Raw genomic sequence first — 17,503 nt, forward strand, 5'->3', positions numbered from 1 at the left:
AAGTCGCAATGCTACAGGAAACGCACTCAGACCCCCGCCGCCCCCAATGCTTCGGAACCAGATGGGCGAGTGATCGATCTTCTCCTTCTACTTTACATACTCTTGAGGTACGCTGATTTTGATTTAAAAAACAAAACAAAAAAAACACCCCCTTCATTTATGGAGGCGCCTACAGTGCTCCCTCTGGGTGGAGTTGCATGCTCTGGGGCACGCTGGATACCCAGTCCGTTACACTAGTCTGCTGTTATGGACCCAATATGGACGATCCCGATTTCTTCACTACCCTCTGGGGACACATACTCCAGGTAGGGTCTACCCACATCCTATGGGGAGGCGATTTCAATACCACTTTATGTCCCACAGTTGAAGGGTCGAATCTCCTCCCACATCATTACACCAAAACGCAAGACCCGCTGTCCCGGCTAATACTAAACCACGGTCTCATTGATCCTGGCGTTATGTCCACCCGCAGAGGAAAGAAGGCACCTACTACACCACGGCACATTCGTCATGGTCGTGCCTTGACTTCTGGCTATGTTCTCGGGGGTGGGGGGAGGGTGTTTGCCCTTGGATCCTCTTAGCTGAGCATTTGGCTCGGACCTTTTCCGGCCATGCACCGGTCTGTGTTACAATCGCGCCTCCCAATCTTCTTGAGACTCCTCGCTGCTGGAGGCTGATACCTGAGGCATTGTTGGATACTGTCTTCCAGACAGAGCTAGGGAAGGAAATTTCAGAATTTTTTAACTGCAGCAAAGGTACTGTCACACATGTTGGCACGGTCTGCGAAGCATTTAAAGTTACGATGCGGGGCACATGTATGTCAAAAAGTTTCGGAGTCCTGCGGGACATCCGTCGTGAATTGAGGCGGCTGGAGGGTGAGTTGAGACCGCTCGAGAGCGGTGTTTGGGACGAGACATCGGGTGCCCAGCAAGCACTGCTCCGGGAAAAACTTTCTGATTATACAGCTACGGCCGAACAGGAAGCCAAATTACGGGGCAAATACTTCGTGGCCCGACGGTATGGGGAAGGGTCCCGACCTGGTAGGGCTCTAGCAACTGAAATTCGCCTCCCCTGCTTCTCTAATTGGATAACAGAAATCGTGGATGACACTGACGTGCGGCACTGAGATTCCCTTGCGATATTACACACGTTCCACGAGTTTTATACTGATCTCTACAGGTCCCGTAGAACTGTACCCCCGGATTTATCTCATTATCTGCAGGATATCGCATTGGGCTGGTTAGAGGATAATCGGAGAGAGTTCTTATCCGCCCGGTTTGAAGACGATTAACTCCGTGAAGCCATTATGCAAATGAAATCGGGGAAGGCTCCAGGGTCCGACGGGCTCCCTGTTGAATTTTATATAACATATATTGACCAATTACTCCCATTCCTAAAAGAGGTTTATCGCGAAGCCCAGGAGACTCCATTTTTACCAACTACCATACGGGAGGCACTCATTACTTCGCTTTTGAAACCCGGCAAACCTGCGGACCGGTGCGATTCCTACCGCCCTCTCTCCCTTATTAACATTGATGCAAAAATTCTTGCTAAACTGTTGGCCAATCGCCTCCGTCTCCTGGTTGAAAACCTGGTGCTACTGGACCAGACAGAATTTATACCTGGTAGAGCGACATCCCACAATATCCAAACGCTTTTTTCTATTCTCTAAAATGACCTCTGGTCGCAGTCTTTCTTGATGCCACCAAGGCATTTGATTCGGTGGAATCGGACTATCTTTTTACTATTCTCCAGGGCATGGGTATGCCTACCGGGTTTCTAGTGTATATTCGTCTCCTTTACACCTCTCCACGGGCAAAAGTTATGATTAATGGACATGTTTCACACACTATATCTCTCTCGCGGGGAACCCGACAAGGCTGCCCCTTATCTCCTCTCCGGTTTGCCCTTGCCATAGAACCGTTGGCTGCAAAAGTCCGCCAACATCACCAGGAGAAAGGCCATCGTTGTCTCCTGTGCCCAATTCTCATCTCTTTATATGCAGATTGTTACCCTATATGTAAAACATCCCCAACAGAACCTCAATCCACTCTTGCAAGAATTTGTGAAGTTTGGGGGGCGCTCCGGTATAAATATAAACTGGGCTAAATCTCAGATTTTCTTGCTAACTGCGTTGGCGACGCCATTTGACACGGATTACCCTATAGAATGGTGCTCCACTGAACTCAAGTATTTGGGCATACATGTTACTACTGATCGCGAGGAACTTATGCTGCTTAACTACGGGTGAACGCTTGACCAAGTAACGGGCTACATCACAAGGTGGAACACCTTACCTCTTAACATGGCTGGGCGTATCTCCCTTATAAAAATGGTTATTCTTCCAACATTTTTATTCCTGTTTTTAAATATCCCATACGACCCTGGTCGACATTTTTTATCTTTACTACGCACGGAACTACTTTGCCTCGTGTGGGGTGCGCGACAACCCCGTATTTAATGGGACATACTCACGAGACTGTATCCCCAAGGTGGCTTCGATGTCCCCAATTTCTAATTGTATTACTTATGTGCTCAAGCTCACTATGCCCAATACTGATTCCGCCATCCCATATACATGCCACATGTAGCAACCGAACACTGGCTTGCAAATCCAATCCCGCTGGACGGCGTTCTATTGTCTACAGTAGCGCCTAGAGCCTTGTGTCCATCCTCTGTTGAATGTAAAATCAAACCGTGGACCTGTATCGCTTGCCGCCTCCATTCTCCCATGCTGTACTCCCCTGCTGCTTCCACTCACTTATCATCCCAAGTTGTCCCTACTGCATGAAGGAGTCTTCAAAAGAGTTAAACTTCAACGGCATATACAATACTGGGGCGATCTCTACCTGAACAGCACATTCCGTACACTCTAACAATTGTACCCGGATCCCCCACCACAGGTAATCTTCCTTTACATTTGCTTGCGCGAAGGGATTAAAGGCTGTACTCCCGCATACCCTCACGAACCCTCGACAGTCCCCCCCCCTTACATCTCAGACTAAGCGCAAGCTCCGCCTCTCAGTCTCTTTACTCTATCATAACCTATACAATGACTTTGACTTCCCCCCCCCCCCATGCGCTGCTCGAGAAGTGGTCAACAGAGCTCGGACAGGACCTCACAGATCAACAGTGGGTATATTGCTGCCAGCAGATGGAGCGGATATCCTCCAGTAGTAGACTCCGCCTCATACATCATAAATTCCTACATCGCACTTACCATACGCCAGTTAAGCTACATAAATTTGGGCTGAGAGACTCTAACAGATGTGACAGATGCCGGGTGGAAGGAGCTGACTTCCTGCACTTGGCCTGGGAATGTTGCTTGGACAATGCGTACTGGAAACAGGTTTTTACTGCACTAGGTCTGATGATTTCCTTGACTCCACAGGCATCCCCACTACTTGCACTACTTGGATATACCGAAAAACTGCCCATAATTTATCGTAAATTTGCATCATTTACTCTACTACTGGCTCGTCGGTGGGTGGACTGTAGGTGGGGACGTGGAAGGGCGTCTAAATTCAAGGACTGGATTGCAGACCTGGTATTCTGGCAAGATCAAACACACACATATTCAGAACTACTCCCGACCTCCTCATGTCCCAGAGATATTTGGGGGTCACTACAGTCATACCTCCTGACCCACCCGGTTGAGACTTGATGAGTTATCTGCTCCCACGCCCAAGCCCTTTGGGATCAGTGTCCTCCCTGGTTCCCAGTAATAAACACTGCCTATACACATGCGCATTATCGTCTCTGACGATTGCTCACGCTTATTCATAGCTATTAATTCATGTTTGCATACTCGTAAAGATCTCCAATTTTATGAGTTGCTATTATAATGTGCTGTATATTGCTATACCTTTCTCTGTCAGATGGTTATATCAGTGCCATACTACAAAATATTGCTACGGTTGTGCTGTATATCCCTATAATTGAACATTCGGAGAATGTGACTGTCTTCTTATGTCTTATGTGATTTATTATGTTGAAAACTCAATGAAAAAATTAAAAAACAAACAAAAAAAAACAATAAGAATACTTCATCTCCCTATACAGATTTTGCTAAAGTGCCTAATTTCTGCCTATGGTTTACCAAATTACTAATGAGCTATATTTCACTTTCAACCCCAGATCAAAGGCAGTGTGGTCTAAACAATATGGCTGCCTTTTATTTTGTAAGGGTTTTAACCAAATATTATTGTTTCATCTATCGCAATGTACTGTGGTACATCCCGAAGGTACATCTGTATACTGCAGCCCAATATATCACTACGTTTTAGGTCCTTATAACTTAAAAACTACTGAGCCAGTTTGGATCAGATAATAAAAAGGACCCTTTCCACACCATAATCTGTATTCCTGCCAAATTTCATAAAAATGAGTTCTGACATTTTGCTACTACGCCTAAGTGAAAGGTCTATGGAAAATACTTTGGTGGGAGAAAGTGTTTTGCTAAATCCCTCCAGTCATTTTTTTCTTTGCACCCCCCCCCATCTTTAACTAATCACCATGAAACCTTGGATCATCAGCCAATTTAAAAAAGGTCTTTAAAGTTTTTTGTGGAGGTCCGTCAAATGGTGACAATTAAAAATCATACATATTCTGATGGTCAGGACAGGGTTGGACGCAGGATGTGGCTGTTCACAATCTGTCAGAAGGTTATGTGCAGTAAGGGAGTTAGCTGCATATGATCAGATTTAACAAAATGGAAATTCACTGAAGAGGCTAAGGGCAAATTGATGTTATAGTAGGTTATGGAAATAAGATCTTATCTTATGTTAACAGAATTTAAAAATTAATTTAACATGTCGTGTGATGTAATATGTGAGGTCACAAGCAGTGCATGGCAGGGGCACAAGTTATATTTGGCTAAACAAACTAATAATTAGTGAATGTCTGTGGCAAGTTTTATTTCAGCATTTATTTCAGCATCTAACATACATATATACCTCATACGTTCATAAATTTATGCGAATAAGTGTGTGCATAAATATATGTAACTGTTCATAGATATGTGTGTGTGTGTGTATATGTATGTGTGTGTGTGTGTGTGTGTGTGTGTGTATATATATATATATCTGTATGTAGTTAGTTTATAGCCAAAGTGGTTTAATAATTAATGTTGATGGTGGATCCTTTTTGAACACAAACTGTAATATAACATTTCTTTCTATGTTTTGCTCAGAACGTCCTAAAGTCTCCTGAGAGCAGTCATGTCTGACTTTTTGGAGAGCGAGGCAGAGGAGTCTGATGAAGAGTATGACGAGGAGGGGGATGTGGTGCGCAGGACCAATAAGAAGTTTGTAGAAGAAGAAGATGGTGAGACTGCTTTTCTGAAAATAAATGTTTTGCTTAAAGAATAATTCTTACGAACCAAGCTGTGCTTGCTATAGGAGTTGTTTCTATTACTATTTACTGACAGCTGAAGGATTAAAGGCAGATTAAGTTTGTCAAATGTTAGCGGCAAGTGTTAACTTGCATTCCAGTCTTGGTTGGAGTTTATTACTGGGATCAAGCCCTTGGGTAGTTGGTGACTTGCCAAGATTGTGACCTAGTAGAAGGAATAGATAAAAAAAACAAAAATAAAAAAACCTGTTTCATGCTTGAAGGTCTCTTTCCAGTAATGCATTTAGCTGCTGTATTTGAGTAACTCGTTTTACAGCATCTAACACCACTGTCTTCAGAAGGTTCCTTAACGGGTTCTGTTTATCAAGTGCAGCTCATTGCATTCACCCAAAATGCAATCTCTTAAGTATTAGTTGAACATTTAAATCGACAAAGTTTGACAATCAAGATAAAAATAGGAAAACCTATGATGTATATACATAAACTGGGGAATTAATAAAAAAATTCTTTGGGTGGCTCCATGCTGATAGTTAAGGGGAAACGGGGCTAGCATAGGCTGACTGCTTGGAATAACAAGAAAGGGTACACTTGATAGTATAAGTTTGTGTGAAGTACTTGTAGCTGGAGAGCTCACAAACCTACTTCGGAGGAAAGCCTACTGCTGCTCCTCTTCTCATTTCCACAGCTCTCTGTAGCACAAGAACTGGTAAACAAGTAGGGCCTTAAAAAAAAAAAAAAAAAAAAAAAAAAGTTGTGAAGATGTAACTGATAAACAAATGTGCCCTATTTCAGTTATCTACCATATTCCATGTTCTTGAAATTACGTCATTACGGTACAGAAAATCAGCAGGTTCTCAAACGAAGGCATCTTATGTGTGTTCTTTTTTCTTTTTAAGTTAGTAATGGCCTACAAAAGCTAAAGAGAAGTTCTTTGATTTTAAGTGTATCCTCTGGGCTAAAAAGCCTTTCTTATGATCCTCAATTATGATTGTGTGATGCCTGTTTTCGTGCCATTACATTCAATTATCATGATCTTCCTCATGTTATCGGTTATCTTTTATTAATGAGGGTATCTAAGTGGTCTAAATATGATTGGTCTTGGTGTTTTTGAGAGAGGTATGAGTTTCGTAGGTATTCTGTATGTTCTTTCAATTTCAAAGTCTTTGTCAAAGGATATTCCCAGAGTTTGTGGGGTCCATGATTCCAAGAAGGATGCGCATTATATGCATACCGTTTCTGTGTTCTAAGGGAGGCTCTTCTGTTCTATCTTGCTTTTTGTTTGTATAGATATAATTTTTTTCAACATAAGATCTGATTTAAAAAAATAATAATAATCTTTCTTTTCATCTTCTGTATCGAAGACCTTTTATCTTCAGCAGTACTCATTCCCAAAGCCGCCGCCAGGATGAAAGACTCTTTAAGTAATTTTTTAATTCCAGCAAGATGATCAGCATACACTGTATTCGCAGACACAAATTAAATCGTAAGAATCATTATTCTTATTCCAATCAGTTCCAGGCAGTTTCATGGGGACATATAATCACATTTTCATAAATCCGTTATTCTTTTTAATTCTTCAAGGCGTTGCCAACACGTTTCGTCCCTTCACTGGACTTCTTCAGGGCTTAATCACGTTACAAATTCTTAATATGATGCATCGTCTCCGATATGTAAAGGAATAAAAATCTTGTTCTACTCAATAAACTGGGGACTATCAAATCCAGAGCTTCAGAATAGAGAATTTTTCTCGCCAGAGTGCTTTCAGGCCAATGTAGGCCACCGCATCTTATGCCCGTGGTGTTGGAGACAAGCTGTCCCCCAGAATGGTGTCCCTGTTTGGTGTCAAAACGTTTTGAAGCTCTGGATTTAATAGTCACTAGTTTATTGAGTAGAACAAGATTTTTATTCCTTTACATATCAGAGATGATACATCATATTAAGAGATTTGTTACATGATTAAGCCCTGAAGAAGTCCCATAAAGGGACGAAACGCGTGGGCTACACCTTGAAGAAATAAAAAGAATAAAGGATTTTTGAAAATGTGATTATATTTCTTCTTGAAACTTTTGAAACTTATTGGAATGAGAATAATGATTCTTACGATTTAATTTGTGTCTGTGAGTACAGTGTGTGCTGATCTCCCTGTTAATGTATATGTGAATTTTATTCAATATTTTGGGAAATAGGAGGTCTGTATCCCATGATCATTGCACCACATAAATGAAATCTCAATAACATAACGGGTGTGGTACTGTGTGTCTAAGGCCTCCTTGTAAATCTTTCATTTTTTAATTCCTTCATTTCAGTTTACAGTAGGCCTGTAATCGTTTTTGTGTATTGTGCTAGGTCGCGCAGCGGTGGCAGGTATTGTAATGTTATGTCCATGTTGGTGTTATATACTGATATCAGAAGAAAATCGGTATTGAAGATTCAGAGTTTGGTCTGTTCTGACCCCCTTCTTTGTTCCCTTGCTTTTTAAAGTTTTTTCCCCCATTGGATGAGCCATAATGAGAGCTGATAGTTTTATAGTATAGGTCAGGTGTCTCCAGCCATCTATTGCGAGCTACTAGTATATCACAGCCTTCAGAGTAGCTCACAGCCTTGAGTTCCTTTTTAAATGAGCACAAGGTCACATTTTCTTTTTTGAAGTTAAGGGAAGGCTCTGTTTATTTTACATCATTATATTTGGGCTGCAGAGGAGGGCCAGATAATGAGCCGTGCTGTAGTCAGATTTATGACCCAGGGTGTAGGGTTGAAAAACTGAAGCATTGAGGTATTTAAATCTTAAATAAAAGTCCTTAACTCCATATTGGAGGATGAGGTCAAAATGTTTCTTAATACTTTTAAATTCAAGAAAATTAAAATGAAGAGTTAACTTAATGATTAAGTTGACACATTTTATCTCGTTTCAAAGTATTAGATTTTATAAACAGCAGGCCTCTTGCTCCCAGTAGACACTGTGCCATATTTATAACTGAAACATGGTGTCATTTATTTTTCAAATTGGAGAAATTTAAAGTAGATTAAAATATTTCTGTGAAACATTGAGTCAATGCTTTTCTCTTCACCATCATCCTTAACCATGCAACTCTCTCGCTGCCTACTTCCACAACAAGATACAGAAGCTTTGATCCCCACCCACCGACCTCCTCAGCATCCCATCAACCACTACTACCAGCACTGCTATTACCACCATCTCCACCACCGCTGACCCCTTCCCCACTCACCACATGGGAACAACTCAGCACACTGAACACAACTACTCTAAAGAACTCCATCCACTCAGGAGCACCCACCAACCCTTGCCTCACTGACTTCCAACTTCGGAAGAGATGAGATCAGCCACCAGCTCACTGCCATTCTCAACGCCTCCATAACCACAGCCACCTTTCCTGACTCCGGAAACCTGCTGTAGTGAGACTCCTCCTCAAGAAACCCTCTGCAGACTCGAGCGAGGTCCATAACTACCATCCCATCTCACTGCTCCTGTTTCCTTCAAAAGTCCTGGAGAAAGCCATCAACATCCAACTCGGTGAGCACCTCGAGAGAAACAACCTTCTGGACCCTTCCAAATCTGGTTTCAGAGCTAACCACAGCATCAAGACAGCCTTGATCGCCGCAACAGACTACATCTGCACACTTCTTGACAGAGGAGAACCAGCCGCCCTGATCCTGCTTGACCTCCTTGCAGCCTTCGACACCATCTCCCACCACACACTTACCGATAGACTACACCAGATCGGAATCACAGACCAGGCGCTGAGATGGATGCCATCTTTTCTCAGGGGCCGTACCCAGAAAGTCTCCCTCCCTCCCTCCCTCCACCTCACTACCGAAGCACACCATCTTGGGTATCCCTCAAGTCTCATCCCTCAGTCCAACCCTCTTCAACATCTACTGGACACCACTCGCAGACATAGTCAGATCACATAACATCAGCATCATCTCCTACGCTGACAACACCCAGCTCGTCCTCTCGATCTCAGTGGACCCCACCTAGACGAAGACCAACTTCCACAGCTGTATCGAGTGTCTCAGCCTGGATGAAGAACAGCTGTTTTAAAGCTCCACTCAGACAAAATGCAAGTTCTGATCTTGGGCAGACACACCGTCTTCTGGAATGACTCCTCCTTGGACCCAATCCGAAAGACCACTCCTGCAACCGCTGCATTATCATGTACTCTCCATGAAACGTCAGGTCAACTCTGTCTCCTCGGCCTGCTTCCACATGCTCCGCAAAGTCTTCGAATGGCTCCCCATCAGCACCAGGAAAACAGTGACAGAAGCCCGCCTCACCAGCTGGTTTAACTATGGCAACACACTATGTAGGCACAACCATCGAACTAATGAAGACTCCAGATGATTCAGGACGCACCTGCTAGACTGATCCTCAACCTGTACCAGAAGGCCAACACCACCCAGCACCTGAAGGAGCTCCGCTGGCTCCCTGTCGAGAAGTGATGCCATTACAAACTTCTGACCCGTGCCTACAAAGCCCTCCACAACCAAGGGCTCATCTACATAAACCACCGCCTGCATTTCCACCAACCTCCCTGGACCCTCTGCTCCGCACACCCTGCCCTAACGCATATACCATGCTTCCGCTCCGGAGGACGATCTTTCTCCCACCTTACTGCCAAATCCTGTAACATTCTCTACTTCCACACCTCATCTTCAAATTAACCCCTTCAGGAAGGGACACAAGAACTGGCTTTTCGATTGGTTCCTGCAGAACAGCATCTGGACAACCCGATTTGGGCCACCTGGGTCATTCACGAACACCTCTCAGCTCTCCATACATATGAAGAGTCAGTCAGACAGTAGAGAATACAAACAAATGTATTTATTAGTATGTGCTCGAGCGGAGTCCAGTCTGACCAGCCTTCTTAGATAGCTGCCGAGGGACTGACCCCGGCCACAAGGTGTAGTCAGATATACATTTCCAAGACCCGCAAAACCCGCCCGGACTGGAATTTTCCAGCCTGGGCACTGATCAACAAAGAAGGTACAGAAGGATGAGCTACCATCCTGAGACCGGGTACACACTATCTTAGCGTCAAGGTTTCTCAGCCCGTGCCAGTCTCTCTGAGAGTGGGAGCAGGGCTACCTACAAGGAAAGGCATACAAAAACAGAACAAGCTATTCATTAGTGCAGCGAAGCGCATCCTTGAAAAATAAAAAGCAATTGAGACTGCTTTCTGCTGAGGCAAACAGTAGGAGACAGAAGCTTCATATCGATCGTGGCACAAAATGGCGGTTGAATACAAAAGGGTGCCGCAAATGCTAACTTAATTCGCACAATGCTAGAAGGAGTCAGCTAGACACATTTTCAGTCCAACAACCGTTTGGGTGATAAGCCGCGCTATACAAGTACAACTTGATTGATTCTCCATTTTAATTTAAGCCAATTAGGTCTTAATATTTTATAAAGCCTATTTCTTCACTTTATATTCTTCCTATTTAAACAAATGGTTGTGTCTTTCTGTTATGCCGGCATGTCTACAGGCCACTGGGTGCAAATTGCAGACTGTTAGTAAATGCGATACTTTGAAATGTGAGAACATTAAAATTATGATTTCTATAGAATTCATATAAATATAAAGTTAACTCTTCAGTTTAATTTTATCCCATTTCAAAGTGTTGCATTTACAAACAGCAGACATCTTGCTTCCAGTGCCTGGGAGACAGTGTAATATTTATAACCGAAAAATACAGTGGGAGAAATTTAGAGGGCAGAAAAATGTTCCCTATTATGAGCATTTTTTTGCAGAACATTTTTCTGTTCTTTAAATTTTGCCCATTAAAAAAAAAAAAAGTTATGTTTGTGTTATACATTTAATTGTACCACATATGGCTAAAGGGTATGTCCCATGCCACAAGTGTACATAACACAAACTCTCATTCACCCATACACACATCCCATTCATATGCTCTCCTGTTCATACGTCCCCAAAGACCACGTTCTCAATGACACACATGGCAGCCCTGTCAAAGTGCCCCTAGTCAAAGTATTTTTTTCAAACCATAGTCTTTGGCTCTATGGATATTAGGCTTCAAATCAATGAAACTGGATGTGGGAGTGGCTAGTAACAATGCGCTCGTGGCTTGGCCTTCAGTAGCTCACAATCATTTTTAGTGACAGAAGTACCTCTCACTACAGAAAATATTGAAGACCGCTGGTATAGGTATTGTTTGGGTGCAGGGCCTTGCTTGCTCAAATTTGTACAGGTTGCTATTGTCTAGGTTATAGGAGATCCCCACACCTCCCTGCAGAGAGTCAACCTGAGAACCTATGGTTCACAAGTGCTTAATCTGTCATTTCTTCTACATAACTCTCAGATTTTGTAGTTGTGACGAATGCATTGCACAGAAAGCAGCATATGTAGTATGTGGTCTACAATGTCGCAAGATTAGTTACTCTGCACACATTCAGCAGACCTTTTAGGGTATGTTGGCCATAAACACACAATATACAACACATCGGATATTCTGCAACACAGGGTTTTGACAATCTCTATGTGTAGTACTCTGCTTCTATGCAGTCGTTAATGAGGATAGTAAAAATATGCAAAGTTTATTTAATATTTATTTTTTTTGTTGCAATTTTATATAGAGTGAACTCGACCCGAAGGTATTAAAGCGCTTTACACGAACCCCAGTTACATTACACAGACACATTCATATATATATTTTTTTTCTTAGCCACAGGGAGATTAAAGTGATTTGTCCACAATCACAGGATATTGAGTTGACATCGAGACTCAAACCTGGTTCTCCAGTTCCAAGGTCGGCAGCTCTGCCGTTATGCCACATTATCCGCTTGACCTACACATGCCACCTTCATTCCTACAATGAGAGCTAGGGAGCGTTCAAAGGGAGTTGCTGAAGTGCCACAGATTTGTTAGACAAATCAGTCAGTTGGTAAGATTACTTACTGTGTCTTCAGATTAATTTGTAGAGCGGCGTTGTATGTGTGCGGCGTGTTGGAGTTGAGATAATCCTCCCAGCTTGCTGATCTTCCTGTAAGTGTTGGCCTGATCTGCTGGCTTGGATCTGGTTTAGATGCAGCCGCAAGAGCGCCGTACTGGGCAGTGAGCCCAAAGGTCAGGCTGGGTATTTGATTTAACTTGCAGGTGCTAAAGAAATGACTGGCACCAAAGAGAAGGATGGCGATTTAAGGGTTTAGCGTCCTTTTTTTTTTCTTTTCTTTTTCAAGCTTCACTACATGTCATCACACTGACTATACCATGTGCAGGAGGAAGTTAAAGCTCATTGCGGGCAGCTGTTGGAGTCTGTTGCTCAATGGATGAAGAGTTGAGCTGACGGACACCTAGGAGATAATGATGTGGGAGCAGGCACCCTATTGGGGGTACAATTTATGTTCCAGTGTGAGAAGCTGGCCTGGAATATATGTACACTTATGTAAGTGGACACCATGCACCAGTCCAGACAACACTTATGGTGATTTTAAGAGGTATTACACAACCTTAGAAAGCCCTCTAAGTGGTAGCTGTGGAGAGCAGCCTTCAGGCTTAGTCCAGAAGGAATGTAAAGCAGCTTGTTATACCAGAATGCAATCTTCTAGTACAGATTAAGTGAAAAAGAACCTCACAATGTAATTATAAAAATATGTATGTGTTATAAAATACTCTCTAACACTTAAATATCTCCTACCTGGAGATATGTACAATGCCACAATACTTTAGCAAAGAAACTCATTAAATAGCACATACTACACAGTGAACCCCAAGGGGGTACCAAACCATATACTAAAAGTGGTATAAGAACCACAACTCTGGTCAAGACAATGTCGAGAGGATGTAGAAGTGCTAGAGACCCAAGGAACCTCCCAAGGTGAGTAGATGGGGACCTCACAAAGAGCATTTATAGTGCCGGAACACAAGTGCATGCTCTATACATCTCTACGTTTAAGTTGCGGTTGGATTTTTAAAGATGAAGGACACTTCCCAGAGGACCCTGAAGAAATCCTGTGGAAGACAGAAGGTTGGAGAGCCACCCCACCTGTGGATACCCTAGTACCCACGTTACCTCCGCCAGGGAAGCTGGGTGCATACGTGTGAAGTGGTGTCGGAAACTGTCGTCAAACCCAGTGGTGGACTTCTGGAAAGTGCTGCTGCTGAAAGTGGATTCTAGATGAGAGGTACTTGCAAGCAGAGGGGACAGAGTCTATGTCACTCAGGAGTGACCAGGAGACTGGGAAGACAAATGCCCTCTGATGTCCGGTGTTGCAGGATGGGTGACGATGACCTTGACTCTGCAGCTGTAAGAACAGGTGATGCAGAGGAAGACCAGGAGCTGTGCACGAGCTATCCCACGAAGGATGGTTACTCCCACGTCCTTTGTCCAGTTTTGTGCCAGCGGCTCCCAGGACTGCTATGAACTGGACTATGCACAGGGACACCAAATGTGCCCCTCATGCACACTTGGTGGCGCTGGCAAGTGCACCCACTCAGTCCCAATGCACAAAATCCTGTCTGGGAGGTGGTCACACCTCCCTGTGACAGGATGCCTATTCTGCCTTCCCCTGCTCGAGCTTGGCTCAGCAGCAGGGCAGAAATGTGTCTCTGGCTGGCAGCTACCATTTTGTGCTGTCCAGGTCTAGAAGGTTGGCACCAGGAACACAGAGCCTAACGGAGGGCTCTCCCAGTGCTTGGAATCCTACCTCCCACACCGTTTACGGAACAAACTATGGAGCACTAAGTAGTCAAGGCTGGATTATATGGCTCTGATAGAGAGACAGACTGTCTGGGGAGGACTGGCCACAGTAGAGAATGATGATTCTCCAATTACTATGCAGAGAGAATCTTGGTTTCATTAAAGACAACGAAGGCTATCATTATGCATATACTTTAATTTTGTTTGTCCAAACATGCAGCCCTTTAAAGAACACTGGATACATCACAAAGTAAAGAATGTTCAGACAAACAGTACAAGTATCCTGTGCACTGCACCATCTTCCTCTTTTAGCTGCACAATCCAAATTGTAGAATGCATCTTCCTTGGTAAGAGCAGCTTCTATGCATTATGATCTAAAAAGAAAGAAATCCTCACAGTACAGAAGTACTGGAAACAAGTAACAGCACATGTGTAGAAAAAAACATTGCAATAAGCGCAAAGAGTTAAATCACCAATAATAATAGACAAGAAAAGACATTTAATTTCAATGAAACCCAAAATCCTCGGGAGAGGAGAGTGGGATAATGTTAGCCTCTGTTGTCTTTAATGAAATCCAGATTCTCTCTGCATGGTAATTGGAGAATCTTCATTTCATTACAAGACCGGAGGCTACCATTATGCATGTTTAAAGCCACTCGAGGCCACATTACTAACATGCTCAACTGGTCTTAAATTGAACTTAGCGAAAGTACCAGCATTAGGCCAGTCAGCCGCTTTAAGAATTTCTGGGAGAGAACCTCCTGCCCAGAAAACCTTACTAGCCATAGCTCCTCTTGAAGAGTCAGCACCAAATATAGTGAGATCTACACCTGCTTCATTCATAATTGAGCGAATCCATCTTGCCTAAGTAGCAGTTGAAATTGGTTTATGTGGTCTAACATAAGACAGGAGTAATTGATCAATGTCATCCGCTCTATGACTTTGAATTTTTAAGTCATACACTTTCATGCAATTAACCACACAGTTAATCACAATCATGGAAAAAGGGATACAATATGGACTCAGACATAGTCTTAGTTCTCCAGATGCCCAAATAAACACTTTCAGAAGAATAAAACCTGTTAGAAATTTCAAGAGCATTAATGTCAGAAACCTTTCTAAAGACGATGAAACAAAGTATAGTAGCAAGTTTCATGGAGATTTGTTTGAGAGAAAGTAGAGTGTTATCTTGCCAATTACAGAAAAGTTTGAAAATCAAATTGACATCCCAAAGACAGTTACGAGTTTTAGGAGGTCTTTTTAATCTAACCCCTTTCATGACTCTTTTAATTAAGGCATTACTAACAATTGCTAGATTATTTATCTAAGCGTGACCTGACAAAATTGCAGATCTATAACAGTTTACAGTTCTGTAGTAAAGACCAGAATCAAAGAGATGTTCTAAGTAGCTAGCTATCAGTTGAACAGGGGCTTCCACGGGATCCAAATTCCTCTCCATGGACCAACTACACCACTTTTTCCAGATGCTCAGGTACCTCTTCCTGGTGTGTGGTTCCCAAGACTCGTTTTAATAAAGCGAGGGAGTCAATTAAAATATAAAAATTACTTGTTTATTTTAATGTGCCATAAAAGGACCCCCTGGTGCAAGAGCTAAGGCATTCAGCCAACTCAAACTCCCAACGCTTCTCTGGCATTCAAACCAAAGCTCCTGCATCAGTGAATTCCATATTGCATAATACAATTCTATATGACGTGCACAATAATGAAATGACAAGAATGACTCTCACTTCTATAAAGAAAGGCTACCATTACCACATGCATCCTTTAATAAAACAATCAAAAAAAAAATCTAAAATATAATCCTTAAACTTCTTTGGTACCCTGGATCTTCTCTTTTGCAAAACAAGATTATCTTCAACAGAGAAATCAACAATCTTCTCTGCGTTCGATCCTGACTGGCGTGCATCATGAATGGCGATACCTCCATTCCCAATCAAACTTTGAGAAGAAACGACCAGAACTATTCCCATCAAACCACAGATCACCATCATCAGCCTTTTCCAAAAAACATTCTTGCGCAGGTTTGAGAACCACAATAGAACCTTTGTTCCACCAACCCTTGTCCTTTAACAAAACAGCCGAATCACTCACTCTTTCCACCTTGAATGTAAAGTTTCACTTTGAACAAAACAGTGTCATTAACCACACAATCTTTCCACTCCTTTTCAGAAATAGCAGACTCGCACATACTTGCAGCATCCATCATGGCCACCACACACTCATGCTGATCAGTAATTTCTCCTTCACATTCTTCAACAGGCAGAAGTCTAGATAAACAATGGGCAGTAAAAAAAATTACACCAGGAATGTGCTGAGTTTCAAAATTAAACTCCTGTAATCTAGCAATGAGTAACTAATCCGGACGAAGCATTACCACTCCTAACACCATCCATCATATAAATAAGTTGTTTGTGGTCAGTGACTAAGATGAAAGGCCACCCCCATAAAAAATTATTTAGTTTTTCCACTGCCCACACACAGGCCAAGTCTCCTTTTTAGGTCTCGCAGACCTGCGTTGCAGCACGCATGCGTTGCTCGCGTCTGCGAGACATATTGTGGGTAAGGGTATTTCAGAAGGGGGCTTGAAGTCCCGCCCCTCATTTTCATTGGGTAGTGTCACCATTTATGGTAAACAGTGGCTTCCCATTGAAAATGAGGCTTCTGTGTTACCGCCCTTTCTCCTTTTGGGACAGCCCATCCGGACTGGGTCTCCTGCTTCACGGGCTGTCGTGAAGCAATGTTTTATCTCGGAGGCATGTTATATAAACAAGCCTCTGAGATCCAGTCTAGATGGGCCTCCCAAAAGGAGACAGGGCACTTCGTGTTTATTTTTGCATCGTTCTTTCGCTGAAAGCGAAAGCACGATGCACATATAAACCGCTTTGGCGAGCGCTTGTTTCGGAAGTAGTGTAATTTTGTTGCAAACAGAAAGATGAAAACACCAAAAGCTCTCAGGGACAAGTGGTGTAGTGGAGCTCCTCTGACGTGCTGGTAATGCTCTTTTCAGTACTTATCTGCGTTTTATAGACTGTACTGATTTGACTTCGCCTAACGCCCGCACAAAAACTAATATATGTATCTTCGTCTTTTCTGTTATTTTTAAATATGTGAATGACATACCTGCAGTTAAGTCACTGGGCGTATTTGCCTCCCGTTCTTTTTAATTATTTCAGTGTCTTGACGTTTTACATAACGTAGCCACGTGCTTCTTTTGAAAGACATCGCAGGTAGTACTTTTGAGAGTGACTGGGTGGGAAGCGCAGGAATAAAGTGCTTTGCTTTGTCTGTGTCGAATTGATGTTGAAGCGTCAATACAAAATGATAGTGACATTTGCGTGAAATCTGTATGTGGCTCCCCTCTGACCCGGTGGTCAGGTCTGTAAGGAGGGGGGCAGTGCTAATTTACCCACAGTGTTTTGACAGCAGATGAGTGAATGGCCGGGTGTGCATGGTG

The 17,503-nt window shown here is 43.0% G+C and overlaps 1 protein-coding gene across 1 annotated transcript in view; it reads left to right on the plus strand.

The window, feature by feature from the left end:
• SUPT6H (SPT6 homolog, histone chaperone and transcription elongation factor) overlaps positions 1 to 17,503 on the plus strand; it is a 1,106,805-nt gene that overhangs the window by 43,477 nt on the left and 1,045,825 nt on the right. The window contains exon 2 of the mRNA XM_085649126.1: positions 5,192 to 5,325. Coding sequence (XP_085505252.1) covers positions 5,220 to 5,325 — 106 coding nt within the window. The 5' untranslated portion in view covers positions 5,192 to 5,219. The remainder of the gene's footprint in view (positions 1 to 5,191; positions 5,326 to 17,503) is intronic.

The sequence above is a fragment of the Triturus cristatus genome, chromosome 3_2 (genome assembly GCF_964204655.1).
Source record: "Triturus cristatus chromosome 3_2, aTriCri1.1, whole genome shotgun sequence".
Classification (NCBI taxonomy): domain Eukaryota; kingdom Metazoa; phylum Chordata; class Amphibia; order Caudata; family Salamandridae; genus Triturus; species Triturus cristatus.